Source organism: Fusarium verticillioides, chromosome 1, assembly GCF_000149555.1.
Source record: "Fusarium verticillioides 7600 chromosome 1, whole genome shotgun sequence".
Lineage (NCBI taxonomy): Eukaryota > Fungi > Ascomycota > Sordariomycetes > Hypocreales > Nectriaceae > Fusarium > Fusarium verticillioides.
Genome location: NC_031675.1, coordinates 4,419,860 through 4,438,488, shown reverse-complemented (window position 1 = coordinate 4,438,488; position 18,629 = coordinate 4,419,860). Strand labels below are relative to the sequence as shown.

The following is an 18,629-nucleotide window of genomic DNA, read 5'->3' as shown; positions in this document are numbered from 1 at the left end:
GAGTGGCCGTCTCCAGAGAACACGGTCTCGAAGTCTGCCCCTAGTCTTGGCTTGCCTTGTTGACCTTGAGTTTTGGCACCAAAAAACGCCCAATCTTTAATCCTCTGCTGTTTGAACCGTGAATACTCGGACCGAGTTTCGGGGTCTCGTAATTTTCGCAAGGCAATAGTCAAAGTAACGTTGGGTTTGCGTCTTTCTCTCTCCTCCGCTGTGGATGGGATCGTCTATTCGGCCGAGTTGGAGTTGGTTTTAAGAATAATCCTCCGGTAGCTCGGCTTCCCCCATGCTCATGATTCGTCGCATGGAATTCCCAAAAGCGAGGCGGTGTGGATACTGCTCAGTAAAATCCATGACTTCTGACGGCTTCTTCCCGTGTCAGCCATCCCGTTATTGCCGTGACGGCGGAGTCTCCTCTTGAGGGGCGCTGTGGCTGGTTCAAGTGCATTCTTGACGGGTTTTATGGCTGGCTTGGTGTTAATAGCCGACACCAGTTAAGGGGACTAGTTAACATGTTAATATTCTTGAGGGAGTTTCTCAGTAGTGGCCGATAATACGCGGAAGCAGATGATTCTGTTTTTCTCACTAACAATCAAGTTAGGGCCCAACTAAGTATGCTGTCTTCTCTTTATGTTCTTGCTCTTGTGAAAGGTCGTTGATAGTTAGGGCATGGTTATGGTCAGCCTGAAAGCCTGGACCAGAGTTTAAACTACCGATTGGGTTATTACCATCAGGAGTTGGGAATGCCCTCACTTTGATTCAAGCTTTTAGACTTGAGGTGTTCATGACATGATATGATCCGGTTAAAAGATGTGACTCTGCTGCAAAGTAATCTGTGCGTTACATAATGTCATCACTGTTGCTATTGTTAGCCGCCAGCTGACCGATGATGTTCACAAATGACACATTTCGTAGTATACAAACTCAGAATGTTACCCTTTGAATGTTGAACAGCCTCGATCTCGGATAACCGGTATATGGAGATGCCACAACTGAGGCCATTTCCATAGAGACTCGACTGGCAGATGGTAACAGGCGGCTAAACCTGGCCGAATCTGGCCAAGGACCAACACAAAATACCCGTTCTTTCCGTTCTTGCGGCAGATCACAGGAATTGAATATGCAAGCACTCGACAGCAAAGAATTGGCGGTTCCCAATCCCTGCGACACAAACTCAAGAGCACATCTTCAACTGTTTTCTTGTTCTCTTATTGGCCAGCCAGCCACATGAGGTTGCATCTCCAGCCTCTAGCCTAACCAATCGGGCTACCCCATCACTATCGGGCATCTCATGATTTCCACCCGGGCGCTTAACAGAGGAGACGAGTGGTGATAGCACCTCACTTCCCTGATCTGATTGGCCCACGCCGTTGATACTCATCCTAGAGATGCAGTGATTGGCATCAGAGTATCACTCCAGGCGCCCGCTCACAGGCTGGCTACAGGTCCTTCACTCAGCATCACAGCGGCTTTTCTCTCCTCGAGAGCCTCTCACAGCTGTCCAACATGGGCCCCCCCTCTCAGCTGATGGCCACCTCCAAGGCCCTTAAACGGCTGCCCACCCCGACCTGGCCGCCCATGAATGCTTCTTACATCTATATTGAATTGGCTGCCGGTCAGCAAAGACGAATTTGACGGTCTCAACCAGGACTCTGTACGATATCGCATGTGGAACAGTTCATAGCTGCTACCAGCAGCCAACACAGCGCAACATTGAACTCCAACTTCACCAAGCAAGTCAATTAACTCAGATCAGATCAGGTTAATCGCCAACATGAAGTTCCCAACCTTCAAACGCTCTCAGCAAAAGCACACAGATAAGCCATCCAGGGCAAAGAATTACCGCGTCTTATTCCGGAAATGGCCTCGCGTATCAAGAAAGGGAACATGGTGGTTAATGCCTCTTGAGCTGATTGGAATTGTCCCTGCTCTGGTCATCTTTGGCATCTCTCAACCAAATCTCTACCGTACCGATATGTGGCAGATTGGCTGGGAGCACGATCCTCCCCTCAACTCGAACCCGGCCAGAGTTCTCTACGCTTATGCCAATTATCAGCCTCAACCAAAGATTGCTCTCATCTGGACACGAACGTGAGTGTGTACCTCTGACAGTGCCTAAGGTGCTTACTAACATGACAGCTTCACCAATTTCAATGTCGCTATTTCGATCATTTCACTCTTCTTCCTCCTCGGCAAGCTTACTGCCTTCATTATGAGAGTTTGGTACCCCATCTTCGCCACTTTCATCAATGTCAGTATGGTCGCTCTCTACACAGTCTGCGTCTATGGAACCATTGGACCTGACTACACTGATTCACGATATCCCGCTCCTGCAGCTTGGTACTACCGTATTGGGTGCGATATTGCCAAGCCATATGGAAAGTATAAGAGCTGCATGATTGCTCGATACTCGCTTGTCATTGGTGTTTACATGCTGTAAGTGGTGTATAGTATGTATATGCCTCAACTTTACTAACGCCGATCCAGGGCAATCTATCTTTGTAATCTGGGATTCAGCATCTATGCCATGCTACCAAATAAGATCAACGATGTTTCGGACGACGACGACGACGAAGATGGATCTACGACGTCGGAGCCAAAGGGAGGTGTTTGGGAGATGCACAACATGAAGACTCCCAGTATTCGAGCAATGCCGTATACTCCTCGAACGCAGGCTTTTCACACTCTGGATCGCCAACTCCCACTTCGGTCTCAGCAGAACAGATACTATGGCTGAAGAAATATTAGGATGACATTTAGGATACGTCTTGAAGGAGCCACTATCATTAATGAGCATTGGGTGTTTGGAGTTAAGGATGGTATACTAGGGAGCATACATAGCCCTACAAGGCTCGACTTCCATTAACTGTTGTTCATATATGAATCTGATAATTCATTGAGATTTACATGAGTTATCCTTCGCGTAGAATTGCCTACTTCGTAAACACGGCCCGGTCGATTGGTGAAATGCAGAGATACTCTACATGAATTGCCAGTGTCAAAGCCGCTAAGCTGAACAACGTTAAGTAACTGCAGGGACTGAGTCACTATTGAACTATTTGAGGTTAATTAATCGGCCATTGGTAATAACATGCCGATGTCTCTTGTGCCGGTCCCGCCGGAGCCGATAGTGGTCAAAGATACCGGCTCCGGGAGCTTTAGTCAACCCCACACAAGCTTGATTAACAAGACGTCACCCCGTAATCACCAACCTCGATCCGTCACTGGCAACAGCGAATCCCCAGAGTCCTGACCCTTTATCTCTTCAACTGATTAAATTTATTTGTCTATTTGACTTTGTTGAGAGTGAGTTGAGATATCAACATGGCTATTCTTCAACAATTGGCCGCTCCATCGCGAGCAGCTCTGCGACAATCTCCAGTCATCTCATTGATGATCACAAGGAGAGCGTCCAATGTCGCTCCCCCAAAGGTACACCTCTCACAGTCTAAGAGACTGATCATACAACTAATATCCTTCAGCTCAAGGACCCATCACTTCTCAAGCAGGATGTTTGTTATGTCAATGGTGAATGGGTCAAGGCCGGCTCCGGCAAGACATTTGAAGTCCATGGTGAGCTTCACCCTTTCTCTCCCTTAACAATCCCATATACTCACAGTCCAGATCCTTCCACCGGTAAACTCATTGGAACATGCCCCGAATTCAATTCCAAGGATACTCAATTAGCCATTAGCGCTGCTGCAGATGCGTTCCCTTCATTCCGCGCCAAGACCGGCCGTGAGCGCTCAAAGCTACTGCGGGCTTGGTATGATCAAATGGCCGCCAACGCCGAGGATATCGCAAAGATTATTACCTGGGAAAATGGAAAGCCCATCGCCGATGCCAAGGGTGAGACAACGTATGCTGCAAACTTTCTCGAGTGGTTCAGTGAGGAAGCACCACGAGTATACGGTGACACAATTCCTAGCTCGGTTCCTGGGAACCGTGTTTGGACTATCAAGGAGCCCGTTGGAGTCTGCGGTCTCATTACACCGTAAGTTAGTTTCACTCCTGCAAGACACATAACTGACATTCTTGAGGTGGAACTTCCCTGCCGCCATGATCACACGAAAAATCGGACCAGCCTTGGCAGCAGGTTGCACGGTCGTTGCAAAGTCCCCCGCCGAAACACCATTTACTTCACTCGCCTTGGCCGAATTGGCTCACCGCGCAGGCATCCCCAAGGGTGTCGTTAACGTCGTGACCTCACACGAAAACACGCCCGAGCTCGGCGAGCTTCTCACATCTGACCCTACTATACGCAAGGTCTCCTTCACAGGGTCCACTGGTGTTGGCAAGCTTCTCATGAAGCAGTCTTCCGGCACTCTCAAGAAGCTCTCCATGGAGCTTGGTGGTAATGCCCCTTTCATCGTCTTTGATGACGCTGATGTGGATGCTGCTGTGGTTGGAGCTATTGCGTCCAAATTCCGATCTTCGGGACAGACCTGTGTCTGCGCCAACCGGATTTATGTCCAGCGCGGAATCTACGATGAGTTCGTGTCCAAGTTTACCGAAAAGGTCAAGTCTTTCAGTGTAGGCAATGGGTTTGACCAGGGCGTTACACATGGACCTCTGATCCACGATCGAGCTATTGAGAAGGTTGAGGCTCATGTTAAGGATGCTGAGAAGAAGGGTGGAAAGATCACCATCGGAGGCAAGCGACTCAACGACCTTGGATCCAACTTCTATGCACCCACTGTCATCCGTGACATGACCCCTGAGATGGACATGGCCTCGCAAGAGACCTTTGGACCCGTCGCTGGTCTTTTCCCCTTTGAGACAGAGGAAGAAGTTGTCAAGATGGCCAACAACACCGAAGTCGGTCTTGCAGGCTATTTCTTCTCACGGGATATTGAGCGTGTGCACCGTATTGCCGAGTCTCTTGAGGTTGGTATGGTTGGTGTCAACACTGGTATTATTTCTGACGCTGCTGCGCCGTTCGGTGGTGTTAAGGAGAGTGGGTTCGGTCGTGAGGGTTCCCTGTATGGAATTGGAGAGTATCAGGTTATAAAGATGATCACATATGGAGGCATGGGCAAGCCCCTTCAGTCATAAACTGAAGAGGATGGCAAACAATGCGCGAATTTAGTCTGATATGTAATGAAGAAAGAAGCTGTCACCATCAGCTAGAACGATACTTCTACACACACCAGATACTAGCCACAGAGTGGTTTATTCTACAACTTAGTTCATATAAATTGAAGACAAGCTGTATAGGTGCCTTTCTCCTTCGGCCAACACTTTGGTGGGTTTTCAGGGGAACACTATTATAAATACTTCTGAAGCAACATTATCAACATATTTGATCAAAGGACGCACCCAAATCGTGATCTAGACCATTAAGAGCTACAGAATAGTGCAACTTTCACGACTTCTCACCATAATAAGGAATGCTCAAGCCAGCAACTGACTGTTAACAGTGGCAACCATCAAGCACCCAAGATCATTTTACGTTTGCCTACTCCCGTCAGCCATGCACCACTACCCTCTTCTGATCTGTCCTCGTTCTAATCCTCTTCGCCCGCAACATGGCCCAGCATATTGTAAGTCAATGACAGTTCTAGCGCGGACCAGAAATCAGCATATCAGCCGCAAATCGCACCTACTTATCCACATCCACATTGAACCCATCGTAGTAAACAGTCCATCCTTTGACGTCAATGACTTCGTCTGCCATGTCAGGTGGAGGAAATAGCTCGATTCGGGAAATTTGACTTCCCAGACCTTTGACATGCCTTTTGCAATCTTAATAACGTAGTCGTTCTCCGAGCGGATATCCAAAACGATCGCCCATATACCACACTGGAGCTGTGTTGCGCGTTCATACCTCATAAGGTCGATATTAACCAGGCTTGGTTGAGTGGTCGACCCAGGTCCCTGACCTGAGAGACTGGATACATATATATAAAGCTTATCTGCAGCAAACTCAGGTATTTGAGGTTTGAGTTTTCCGAAGTGCTTGAGGACAGCTTTGGCCCGATTTCGGGAAATGATTCTGCCTGGTTCTTGATGCCTTTTATCTGATTACTGATGTCCCTTTATCTGAAGAACTTATATATCTTAGGTACTGGAAGCTTGAAAATGTTAGACCTAAGTAGCATGGGTCCTAAGGCAGTTTAGGGATAATTTGATATGACTTGGGATAGCTTGCAATGGCTTAGTAGACTCTGCTAGATATCAAGAGAATACGCTCAACCGAACTGGGCTCTTTACTGGCCAGGTAGGTAGTTGGTAGCCGTTCACCCCAAAGCTCATACCCGGAGAGTGTCACTCGAGTCTTCACCAAAAGTAAGCGGGTTCTGGGGGGTAGAGATGTTGAAGATTGCATCCTGGAGAGTATTGCCCCATTCCTTGCCTGAAGCAAGCTGGTTCTCGTCGTGTCCGCTTGCGGGTAGAGAGAGATCGATACCATTAACACTGGAGGAAAGACCAAAAGGCGTCGACGCGAATAGTTTCGGCCTTGCCATCTTCGTTATGCACAGTTATCTGCGTCCTCAACACACGCGTATCCATAGAATCAGGCAAGGTGTCGGTATCGCCGACAGCCCACAACGCACCAACATTACGAGTCGGTGAGACACCAAGTCGATTCTCGTCCGCCACAAAGCAAGGACCAGTTCCGGAGTTGACAGCATCCAAGTACAACGACGTAAGTCCCGCGGGATTGAGATGAATCCGCCGTATTTGGCCCAATCTGGCCGAGTACTGGCCTTTCTAAAGACTTGAGTGCTTGAAGTGTTGGAGTGCCACAACTGTATGTCCTGCCAGGGCCTTGGTATTTCTGGCCTTGATGTTAGCCAAATACTAAAGCCCTTGATTTAAAGAACTCTTTAGGTAATATTAGGACAATTTAGGAACGTTTAGCATAAGCCTCGCAGACTCGTTACTCTTGGATTTTGATCCTCTTGTTCGTCATAGTCTTCAAGACAGGGAGAAAATACTCAAGAAGGTGGGGAAAGCCAAGGATAAGGAACAGCAAGTGTAATGCCAATGCTTGTTGAAGACAACTCAATCGATACAGACAGATAACGCCACATGGTAAGAATGAAGACCATCGCCAACCATGTCTATTTCTCAAGACCTAAAATACAATAATGTAACAGCTTTCAAGGCTTGAGTAGTAAAGACAAAACAATCACTTCATTGGTAGGAAGTAGAGGCAGACAAAATAGTCAACACGCAGCAGTTGTATTATTAGGTATTAATTATCTCCATCCCGGGTATCAGACAAGAAAAACAAGAAGCAACGACGCGGGCAACTCGACTCATCAAAGTCAAGAGTCCATTCAACATTTTTTTTTGGTGATTTTCGGACATCCATCAGATATCCATTTTGTTCAACATCCTCCTCTCCTCCGTCATATTCAGTAACTTAGCTATGGAAATTGGTATCAGTGAAGCAGTCTCGACAGGGTATCTTGGTATCTTGTGAAGAAATGCAGTTCCATCCTTCCATTCCCAAACCCTCTCAATGCGCGTGTTGTATAGTGTTGGGGTTGTTTCATTGTGAATTCAGTCGTAAATCTCAACGCTCAGAGCCGGGCAGCCATCTAGGCAGCGGCGGTGACAACAGGAGCGGGAGCAGCATCTTTGGGCTTGTCCTCAGCCTCGGGCTCAGCGGGCTCCTCAATCTTGGGAGCCTCATCGGTCTTGAGCTCCTCGGCCTTGGCGTCGGTGGGCTCCTCCTGGACGGTCTCCTCCTTGTTCTCCTCGGCGCGCTTCTCAGCAGGCTTGGGGGACTTGCCACGGATGGTGTTACGGAGCTTCGAGAAAGGAGACTCCTTCTTCTCTCCCTCAGCAGGGGCGGGAGATTTGTCACGCTTGCCGAAAGCGAAAGGCAGAGAAGACTTGCGCTTCTCCTTAAGGTCCTTCTTGGCCTCAGGGGCAGGAGAAGTGGCGGCAGCAGTCTCGGTGGTCTCGGTAGGGACGGTAGCAGGGTTGGAAACGTCAACAGCGAGAGGAGTGGTGGCCTCAACAGGGGGGATCACAGGAGCAGTGGTCTCAGCCTCAGCCTCCTTGGTAGCCTCAGGCTCAGTAGGCTTGAGCTCAGGGGTCTTCTTTTCCTTCTTCGAGAAGACGTTTCCGAAGAAGCTGTTACGCTTGGTGGCGGTGGGCTTCTCCTTGGGACTTTCGGCAGGCTTGTCCTCAGCAACAGCAGGGGCGGTCTCAGGGGCAGTCTCCTCAGCGGACTTAGCGGGCTCCTCAACGGCAGCGGGAACAACCTCCTCGACAGGCTTGACGGGCTCATCGATCTTAGGGGTCTCCTCAACAGCAGGGGTCTCGACAGCGACCTCATCGGCAGGCTTGGCCTCGGCCTCCTTCTTGGACTCCTCTTTCTTGCCGAAGCCGAAGAAAGATGTTCGCTTGCGGCTAGCAGATCGGCGCTTGGGCTCCTCGGACTTGACATCCTTCTTGTGCTCGTCCTTGACCTCCTCCTCCTTGGGGGTCTCCTCGTTGACGGGAGCAGCCTCCTCGGTAGCAGGTACAGCAACGGCAGCCTCGGCGGGAGTCTCCTCCTTGGCGGTCTCAACGACCTTCTCCTCCTTCTTGACAGGAGTAGGCTTGAAACTCTCGAGAGTGGTCTTGTAGGTCTCAGACTCAATGACGGTAGTGGCAAGCTCCTTGGCCTCGGCGATCTTGAGTTTCAGTTGAGAAACCCAGTTGTCGCGCTCAGCGGCGCTGGAAGCCTTGAAGGTGTGCTTGTTACCCTTGGAGGTGAGGTGGAACTTATGAGACCCATCGATCTCGGGTTCAGTAGCATCAGCCTACGGGAATTGGCGGTTAGCTTGCTGTGACATGTCGGCAGTTGACGCTGCACGAGACCGGAGTTCGGTGGGCCCAAACTTACCAGGCTAATGACGCTAGAGGGGTTCTTCTTGTCACCAACGAAGAGAAGACCCTTGCCAGTCTCGGAAGCCCAAGCAATATTGGAGTGAGCAGTCTCAGCGGACTTCTCGCTCTTCAGGTAGTGGGAAAGAGCCTTGGGCTCGATAGCCTCGATGCCGAAGAAAAAGAACTCTTTGCTGGGGATGAGGTTTCTAAACGGAGTGACGTTAGTGCCATGTTCCTGACAGTTCTAATCCTGAAGCGTTTAGAGGAGCAAGGTCTCTTCGCCCCAAGACGTAGAAAACTTGGCGAAAGGCTGGGAGTGGCACATGCTGTTCTACTTACTTGGGAAAGCTCAGGCCTTGAGCCTTGTGGTTCAAGTGGCCCTCCTCAACGGGCTTAACCTCCTCCTCCTTCTTCTCCTCAGCCTTAGCAACCTCCTCGGCAGGCTTGGTCTCCTCGGCGGGCTTCTCCTCTGTCGCGGCAGCGGTTTCGGCGGCGACAGCGGGAGTCTCTTCGACAGGCTTTGTCTCGACGGGAGCCTCAACAGCAGGGGCGGAGATGCCAGCGGCAGGGGCAGCGATCTCAGGCTTGGTCTCCTGAGGGACCTCGACGTTCTTCTGTTCCTCGGCCATTTTGAAAGATTTTGGGGGGTATCAAATGAGATTGGGTATCACAACAAACAAAGACGTTGGTATAAAAAAGGAAAGAAAAAAGGAAGTTAATCCAGAAAAAGGCGTTGGATTTCAGATGGAGCTGAAGAGCAGGTAGGGGGGAAAGAAGGAGGGAAGAGAGGTTTGCAGAAGACGGGGAGGCTTGGGGTACTTATTTGTTGGTGTCTTGCTGTGAAAAAGGGATCAGAAGAGAGGGTATCCTATCCCATGGATGCCCAGGATGGAAGGGTACGGTACATTCAGACACCCAGGGTCACATACAGTGAACAGGCCTAAACCTAAGGATGTGGGTCCGGGCGGGGCGTGTGCAGCAAAAGTGGGCGGGAATTAGGGGAGTGAAGAGATTAAAGACCGGCAAGGGCAGGGTTAGTTGCAACAGAGGGAAGCAACCTAAAGGGGAGAGAGGGAGGAGAGGAGTCATAAGTGTGAGTGAGTGATGGGCTGGCACCTCATATCAGCACCTGAATCGACTTTTCAGTTGATCAGTGGCTAGCCATACCGTACAGTTTAGATCCAGTGTTGGTGCCGCACGAGGAATCACTGGACCGTATCTGCAGTGACAGTGACTGTACTGTCCGAGATCTGATTCGGGTTCTTCAAGTCTGGTTGTTCTATTCATCAAGAACCATAATCTCTTAATGTCAGCGGACCAGCACCTCATCAGTAAACGATCCGCTTACTAGTCTATCCATTGGCTACTTTCGCGTCAAAACACCTTCAAATTACAGGGCACATCACCCACTGATAGTTGAGCATGAGATCGCATTTACTCCATATCTATCCGTTTGATAAGAATTTACTCCGTACAATTACAGTACATCCACCACAGCTCATGTAATCTACAACATGATACATCACTCATCTGGTTCCCCAGCAACTAATATCTCCTCAAAATTACCTGTCTCTCGTTAAACCAATTCTGTGCTTCTTCTCAACAATCTCATTTTTCTCTCCTTGTTGTTGCTGGGTGATGCCCTGGTCTGTGCTGCATTAAACAAGTGGAACTAATATTGCCAATGCCCCATCGACCTGCCGGCTACCAGTGGATTGACTCTAGCGAATGACGCTAGCCGCGGACAAAATTGCTGTAGCATAGTCAGGGCCCACGTAGGGAGTACTCGACACGTACCTTCTCAGTCTCAGATGGTACACTTGTTCCTCACGACTTGGGTTCCATATCAACTGGGCGCACGTTCATCACAGGCGGGCAGGTTAAATAAAGTATGTACCTAGGGAATAGTAAATCGCACTTTCCTTGCCAACTTCCAGCACATGGAGCAAATGGAAGGAAGCAAGGGAAGGCGCTCACCGTATCCTCCGTTTCAGCCGTATCGAATAATTCCACTTCCGTTGCTCATCATCTCTTTGATATTCTCGATATAAGCTTTATTTCATACCTACCAGGCTATTACTCATTCTACATACCGGCTTCTGATACTTGACTGATAATTTAGGGCGTCCTCCGAGCAATGCCAAGTACTCTGTTCTGTGTTGTATTGTGATATCAACTGTCCTCGAGATAGCTACAGAATAAAAATCATCATCACACCTTGATTCGTTGCCGGTGTATACAAAAATGCCTGCACAAGGTCTCAACACTATTCTGTATCATGTGCATCCATACGCTCCATCTTGGGCATAGAAATCATCCCTCGATTCAAACGAACCATGGAATATGTTGACTGTCCATCAACCACTATAGAAAACCATGTCAAGGCTTGCTCAACCCGTCTCCAGCTCTGACTCAATCATGCGGGTCTTGGTCCTAGAGAAATGGAAGACAAATTTCGCTATTCATTGTCCACCGATTTTCTCGGTTTCTGAGCAATAGCATGAACAGGGTCTCCAGACGGTGCTCACCATCGATCTCCAACCCACCTGTTCCCTCAATTGTCTGTATCACCCATCTCCACTCTGCCGAGCAATTTGGTCTAGCACTTGGCCTCCTCGTGCATCCCAAGGGTCACAAAGGGGCCAAAGTCATGTGCACATCCCTTTACTCCGTACAACTACTAGTATGGCTTTCTTTGACTCGGCAGCTCGTTGTATTGTTCCGGTGGCTGTGTACGGATATTATTCTTAATAATAAATATTCTACATACATACGCAGCTCTAGGATCTTCCACCAGAATCCAATCAACATCCAATGTCCTGCCGCCTCATGTCACCGGCCTTGTTAAAAGCCCCTTGACAGCAGAACAGGCTTCTTTCCGAACTATCCACTAAGTCCTTGTCCTGGATTTCTCGCTTGAGCCCAGTGCCGACGAGTGCGCCGTGCCCAGGCGGCCAAGATCAACACAATTGACATGGTCTTGGGTGGATCAATATAGCAGAACCCGAGATGATGTTGTTATGCCAGGACCAGAGCGTTTCGACAAGTGGCAGTCTCCAGCCAGTCGTCAGTGCTCTCCCCAGCGCAGAGGTCGTCTGCTGGACTGCATGGCCCTGTCATTGGCTTCTTGGCTCTGTTGTGTCTCCTGGCACCATTTTGGCACTCAGATGAACCACGGTGCGGCCCATAGCTACCATGAGGCTCTACTGTCTCATGTTTACTGCAATGGATATTGTGACAATAGCTTGGATTTGAACTCGTCTCAGGTCAAGGATTGTGTTTTGTTTGATTTTACGACACCAACACTGTTGCTGCTTTTCTCCCAGTCCACAGCGTATCCCCTGTTCTGCCGTGGGATGCACCCAACTGTCAGGTCATGTCATATCAGGTCACGCTTCAGCTACCCGCACCAGCGTCATCCTCTGACAACCGCTTCTATCCAGTAACCTTATGTATCAACCCTCCAACATGTCGTGGCTACGAGAGCCGGCCATCATGGAAACTCTACCGAGCACACCATTACACTACATACACAGCAGGTTGGTCTGGGATCTGGTGATTCCTTGCTCATCGATTTCTTTAACGTTACCTACCTTTACCTAAGACCAAAAGTTCAAGGAGAGACTGGTCTGACCTGGTTTCAAGCCTAAGCATGGCCCTACGGCGGCTGGGCGCTAGCTAGAACGTCGTATTAAACAGTACCCGCATTGTGCCCTAACTCAAGGTACTCTGGCGAATCAATCAATACGGTCGACTGAGGCAAGGGACTGGACCCCATAAAAGATACATTGCCATGCACGAAAGGTACCTCGCTGGACTTGTGAACCAAGCGCATACTTTCTGATTCCCAAGATAGTATCGGTACCTTACTTTGACCGCTAGACCCGCAACTCCTTGCCTCCACGACCCTTATTCGCCTGTTAAGCTCTTTCACTTTCAAGAATCACGAATGAAAGAGGAGAATGCTACCCTGGAGATTGACCAACATTTGAGCAAATGCGATCAAGAACGGAGGTTGAATCCAAGGATACGGAGTACACCCACCAAACGTTCAACGTGTATTAAGTCGAGCTATACATATGATTACCAGGTATTAGTACATATCACCCTGCACGCTCTCTCATTCCACACACACAGCCATTTCCATTGTCCAACACGAACATTAGAGGCTGTCTACCAATTCACAGTGGAGGCACAACAATGTCACGGTTCCGCGATGTCACACTCAGGCCTTTCATCAGCCACTCAGGATTTGATTCCATAATCGAGGGTAGACCAGACTACTAATTGACCCCAGCCGTGGCTCACACGATCGCGCTCTCTACCTCACCATGCGTTCAGGTGACTCCCAGTTCAGCTACCGCCTTAATCAACTCCAGCACAGATTTGTGACAAGTTGGGGATAGTAGATCAGCCAGAGCCGCGATCACCAAGCCAGCTTGGGCCGATTACCGCTCAGAAGCCTCTGATACTAGTGGATCAGCTATTTGGACTACGATACGGATGTTCATTCCTTCATTCCCTTGACTCAAGCATTCCGAGACTACTTTTACTACTGAAAGTTAGGCACTCGGTTGACAAGACACATACTATCTATCCAGGCGGATGAAGGCCGAGACAATAACAACTTTGCACAGTATTCGTGGGCAGCGGCACGAGCGGTACAACCAAATCTCTGGATGTGCCAGAAGAATGTGTTCCAATCATATTCCACGTCTGCTAACTTAAACCGGCTGACGGTGGCTTTGTTAGACAGGAGCCATGAGAATGCCATCAAATTGAAGTTCACGTGCTTTAAGGGCCTCAAACTATGGTTCCGTTTGGGGCTCCTTCTTTTCGTCTGAGCTGGCTCCCGAGGCGTTATAATTTTAACTGATATGATCTTCCATGATCCTTCTCACCGTGTCGACTTGGCTCTAATCTACAACCACCTCGTTTCGGAGATTCGCACACCAATAACCTTACAAGAAGAAGAGCAGGCTAACAGGCTAGGGGGTGAGGAAATACAGCGGACGGGCTTTGGTGGGAGATCAGCGATTTTTGGTGTAAGCCATTCCGCTGTTTTTCCTCACACCGAGGACAGGATACCTTGATACTTCTGGTGCACACCCATGATCACCATACATACATACATGATGATGGTCCGTGGCCGGTTGACAATGCAATCTAGGTCCACATGCCCATCAGCACCCATATTCAACCACAGCTCTCCACATGCAGGATTTCGGGTTGTGGGACCAACCCTGCAGCCTCTTTGTGTCTGGCAAGTATTGGGACGTAAAAGGTTACGGATGATTTCTGTTGAACTCGATCGCCAACGTTCAAGACGGTTTATTTCTTCAATAGCAAGCAGTGTTGCATCGCGCCTTGGAACCCCGGAACAGAGCCCGAAGCAGAGAGTTCGTTTTGATCCAGTGCCCACTGTGATAAAATTTTATCCAGGGCACACCGACATTCGATGTTGAGAGTTTTGGGGTGGCATCCCTGATGAGCGAAGCTGATCCCTTCTTCACTGTACTCCGTAGACCTGAGTCTGTTGAAGGGACCCTGTTCTATTCATGTCGCGGCTCAAAATTTTGTCACCTCTTTATACTGCGACTGAGCTTACTCGTTTCACGCTTGATCAGTGGCCATTTACGCTGGCCCCGTCATTTACAGCGTGGCTAGACTCTCTCCTATTTGAGGATCATGACTTATTCACTATGAGGAATGAATGATAATAATTTTCCGTGGCTGTACCGTTATCAACAAAAGAACGCTTGACCGGTCTTACTTGTACGTGATTGAGAACGACTACTCGCACATTTTCGCATTTTGCCAAATAATAAGCTGGCAAAGCAGTTCCACGAGATGATCTTGTTTGAGGTTTTATGCAACTGTGCAATTTAACTGATCCTAGCGGCCCTTTTTGTTGTGCAATCCACATTTTTATTCTGTGGTTGTCGTGATTCGTGATTCGACTCGTGATTTCATGTGAGTGGGCTCTTGTAGAACCCGTTTTGACGTTTTGGAGGTCGATCTGATCAACCTCAAACGGTCGTTTCCCGCTACGAACGATCATGTGCTGTTCACAAGCTTCTGTTCCATGCATTGGCCACAACGGTGCCCGTCCTGTATATGTCTTGAACAGCGCTGCCGTTTTCAGTCAGATGATTTGGCGTCCTTTGCGTTAATTCCTCCTCATCTTGACATGATCATTCCACTCGCATATTGGCGACCCCCGAAACACCGATATCCTTCGTATATCCCTGATAATAGTATCGATCTCAGAGAAGGTGCATATATCCTACGGATGCTTTAGGTCTGAACCGCAGTTTTCTATATTAGGCTTCATCTTGTAGAAGAATAAGAATTTGGAAGCAGAAATACCTTCGAATTAGTCCCGGCAAAGACATTGCAATCTCTACCATGGTAGCTATCACCAGTTTATGTACCTCGATGCAAGTACGCCTAAGACAGATGGAACCGAAGTTCCCGTTTGCATGATCTCGTGCGCATGCGTGTCATGATCTTATACACAGCCAACCTTGTTTAACCGCCCGGTCCGCCGTGCCTTGGAATTGGTCGAGTCAGCCATACATACATACATCAAGTACATGATAGCATAAGTTGATGCGTGCTATTCCATGCCGGCTGTCACCCTTTTGCTGTCCCGGTCGGACAATGACGACTCATCTCGAGGACTCGAGCTTATCCTCGTCGAGAAAAGAAACGAAACGTTGATGCAAGCCCCACACCCTTGCAGATTGAGCTACGGCCATGTGCCATGCTTTCATGCCCACCACCACTTCTCTGATGGCACCCAAAGCTCCCGGAACGGCTTGTTTCTCATGTCTTTGCTTGGTTGGTGGTGTGTTGGACCCTTGTCCTGATCTTGGGCGTAGACTAAAATACTTGGTCCAGGTTAGCCCGTTCATTGCTTGTCCTTGGCCCTATCAAGGCTATCATGCACCACAAAGGTCTGTGCCCGGCATGTGAGTGTGTAGGTGATAAGGCAGAGAGCTATTGTGAATTTAGGCCTACCATGCCTGATTCGATGAGAGATTCCATGCCTAGCGGGGACATCTGCATCTCGAGTTTTCTTTCTTGCCGGCTAGATTTTCTGATCTTGGATCAGACGAGAGATCTTCGTATTATTTCTCCCTTTCAACATGGCACGCCCCGTGATATGTCAACCCGTCTATCCATATCTTGTTTAATATGACCCTCGTAGGGTATGCTGAACGGTGGTGAGATTAAGCAAGGGTGCAATACTGCGCAAAAAAACAAAACGCCGCTGAGCACCACAGTTTATTGTACTTTGTTGTCAACACTGGGCGTAGAAGGTGTTGCGTATGATAGTATAGATAATTGATACAGGAACAGCGGAATTGCGTCGGGGTCGGACCTGGGCCTAGGTAGCCATGATGCAGACACTATATAAGTTTGTCTCAACTTACAAAACACCATAGCGTCTTGAGGCCAGTTCTTCGGGCTGTTGAGCTGTTGAAATGCTACTGGGGATTTTGGAGTCGACTGGAGTCTTCTTAGAGGACTCCGTATTGGTTCGGCCGTGTGTTGATGGATCTTTGATTGAACATTTCGATCTGCTTCGATGAAGGACTCCCCATGAGTGTTGCTCCGTATGTACCAGAATAATGTCTGTTCTAGCATGTGTCTATCCCCAATTCGACACGTCCTCAGTGCAATAGGTACATGCTTCGTTTAGTGTAGGTTTTGACCAAAGTGTACTGTTACGCAGGCCTCTGGACACTGGTTATTTATTGAAAAAGGTTTTGTTTCCTGTGTGTCTATCATCGTGTCTTCCGAGGAATCTTGACCGAAAGCTTTATCTCGGGATATAGGAAGCTCAGTGTCTAAAGCCAAGGGCTCTCGGACGACCGGAGATAGGTGATTGATTCGAAGAAGTCTCATAAACATTTCAAGGGTATCTATCATTTTGACATACCAAGGCTGTATTCAGGCTTGCCAGTATTGCAAGTGTTAGCTTTCGTGAATGTCTGGGCAGTATAATGACTGTGACTAACCTCTTCGAGGAAACCTAATATAATTTTGACTGTGCCTTTTCATGCCACGCGTGACTTCGTCAGTAGCCACGTCTGGGAGAATAGGCTTCTGTATTGAAGGCTTGTTATAACTTGAGGAATTGCAAATAAGGTTACAACTGAGGTACTGTTATCATCTAACTAGGAGACTTATCTTTATTGAGGCTATATATACATATATTGTCCTCTAGAAGCTGAAAGTTGATTAAGATTTTTTAGAAGTATGCTGGCTTCATGTATCTCGTTCAGATGCCATAGCTTTAGCTATAAATCAATCAATTAACTTCGACATTTCAAAATCTTCTCAAATATATGTGACAGGACATCGCAGCATGTACTGTTGTAATAGAGTTGCTTGGTAGATGGCACGATCCATGTCTTGGGCAGGTTCGTCCTTGGGAGTTCCCCAAGGGTCCAGGGGTATCTCGGATAGGTCTCCTTCTATTGACCATGGAGATTTGCCACAACTAGAAAAGTTGTAGAACAGCGAGGCTTTGGACTAAGCGATATAGACGTACGGGGGAATTAAAAGATGGATCGTAGTATCGTATGTGTAATCGTGGTTGGGATCGAGGTTTCGTAACGGCGGCGGGCGACACGATTACTGCTCGAATAACTTAGAGACTCTGGATAAAATTAGAAATAGTTTTATCATGGTAGTCCTATGACAGGAGTCAATTGAGAAAAGGGAATCTCTCAACTACCAACCGATGTTTGAAGACCCCATGTGCCTGTTCTTAGCTTTCTAACCCCGACTCAGGACTTATAGTGCATTTCTGAAGTCAAGTACTATTCGTGAAGGAAATAAAGACCTAAAATATGTTCTTGGGATCGTTTCCTTGTAGAGATTCGATGTTTGTATTCTATAAGGGGTTTTGCGGTTGCATGTCGACCGAGAATTCGAGTCTGGGGCTAACCCCTTTTCCACGTTTGATGGGAAAGACACAAGTTGACAGGATGAATAATGCTGCGGTGCATTACGAGATGATTATTTCTGCTGTTTGTTGCAGAACATTTGAACCAGTGGGGTGTACAGTGGACAGTCCGTCGATGCAGGTCACCATGTTCACAAGATGGGGTGAATAGCACATGAACCATCACCCAGTGCTTCAAGGTCCTTTACATGTTCGTGCATTTTTGGGGCCTGAAGAAATGAAAACTTAACATCAGCGTTTAGAGATTTATTCAGAGGGTATATGGAGCTAGAGACGGTGCTGAAAGAACCTTAATGCTTGCTACCTGCCGAGCCCCCTAAGCCATACCCTGAGATTTAGGGGATGTATTGGATCACGGACGATGGTTCTACAGCGCTAGCACTACAAAACAGCATCACACGCACATTGTGACGCCAGAGAAGCCGAGAGTACGACTTTTGTAGATGCATATATGATAGAATGCCTACAGTGGCTGAGTTACATCACGCCCCTTGTTTCGTCTGATGTCTCGTTTAGACTCTGAGATCCGCTAAAATTATTTCCATTGTCTACAACTCTCTATTGTACTCTATTGAGCTAAATCGTCTACAAAAGCCTGACAATTGGCCAACAGTGCGAGTGCACTTGGCCGTTTGTACTCTTGCTCCCGTGCCAGGGGTTCGTTTTGTGGTAACGTGTCTGAGCCACACTCCACAGCCTTTCTCTTTCTGCACCTCCACTCGCGCTGCAAACAACTTTCACAAATCTCATATTAGCTACCTTACCTTGGGTGATTAGTTGGCAGTGAATCATAGCCTTCTTATGCACTCGGAGTGGGGTA

At 48.3% G+C, this 18,629-nt stretch overlaps 5 protein-coding genes across 8 annotated transcripts; 3 read left to right on the top strand and 2 right to left on the bottom strand.

Moving 5' to 3' along the window:
* The first annotated feature begins 1,306 nt into the window (after positions 1-1,306).
* Positions 1,307-2,926, top strand: FVEG_00611 (hypothetical protein). The gene is made up of 3 exons (XM_018887182.1): positions 1,307-2,088; positions 2,137-2,433; positions 2,485-2,926. The coding sequence occupies exons 1-3, from the start codon at positions 1,772-1,774 to the stop codon at positions 2,732-2,734; spliced, it is 864 nt and encodes a 287-aa protein (XP_018742895.1). The 5' UTR covers positions 1,307-1,771; the 3' UTR covers positions 2,735-2,926.
* Positions 2,927-3,126: 200 nt separating this feature from the next.
* Positions 3,127-5,308, top strand: FVEG_00612 (succinate-semialdehyde dehydrogenase (NADP+)). Its single transcript, XM_018887183.1, has 4 exons — positions 3,127-3,429; positions 3,480-3,570; positions 3,622-3,991; positions 4,038-5,308. Exons 1-4 carry the CDS (start codon positions 3,322-3,324, stop codon positions 5,050-5,052), a joined length of 1,584 nt encoding a protein of 527 aa, XP_018742896.1. The 5' UTR covers positions 3,127-3,321; the 3' UTR covers positions 5,053-5,308.
* Positions 5,309-7,166: 1,858 nt separating this feature from the next.
* On the bottom strand, positions 7,167-9,940 carry FVEG_00613 (hypothetical protein). The gene is made up of 3 exons (XM_018887184.1): positions 9,169-9,940; positions 8,846-9,035; positions 7,167-8,762 (listed from the first exon to the last, which is right to left on the bottom strand). Exons 1-3 carry the CDS (start codon positions 9,456-9,458, stop codon positions 7,548-7,550), a joined length of 1,695 nt encoding a protein of 564 aa, XP_018742897.1. The 5' UTR covers positions 9,459-9,940; the 3' UTR covers positions 7,167-7,547.
* A 738-nt stretch (positions 9,941-10,678) lies between these two features.
* Positions 10,679-16,587, top strand: FVEG_14700 (hypothetical protein). The gene has a single exon (XM_018903662.1). The coding sequence runs from the start codon at positions 11,850-11,852 to the stop codon at positions 12,273-12,275; it is 426 nt and encodes a 141-aa protein (XP_018742898.1). The 5' UTR covers positions 10,679-11,849; the 3' UTR covers positions 12,276-16,587.
* FVEG_14701 (hypothetical protein) lies at positions 13,331-15,758 on the bottom strand. Of its 4 annotated transcripts, XM_018903666.1 has the most exons (3): positions 15,199-15,758; positions 14,438-15,132; positions 13,331-14,381 (listed from the first exon to the last, which is right to left on the bottom strand). In XM_018903666.1, the coding sequence occupies exon 2, from the start codon at positions 14,918-14,920 to the stop codon at positions 14,516-14,518; it is 405 nt and encodes a 134-aa protein (XP_018742902.1). In that variant the 5' UTR covers positions 14,921-15,132; positions 15,199-15,758; the 3' UTR covers positions 13,331-14,381; positions 14,438-14,515. The 4 variants fall into 4 exon arrangements, with proteins under 4 accessions (XP_018742902.1, XP_018742899.1, XP_018742900.1 ...); XM_018903663.1 differs by having other exon boundaries at positions 14,438-15,758; XM_018903664.1 differs by having other exon boundaries at positions 13,331-15,132.
* Positions 16,588-18,629: the final 2,042 nt, after the last annotated feature.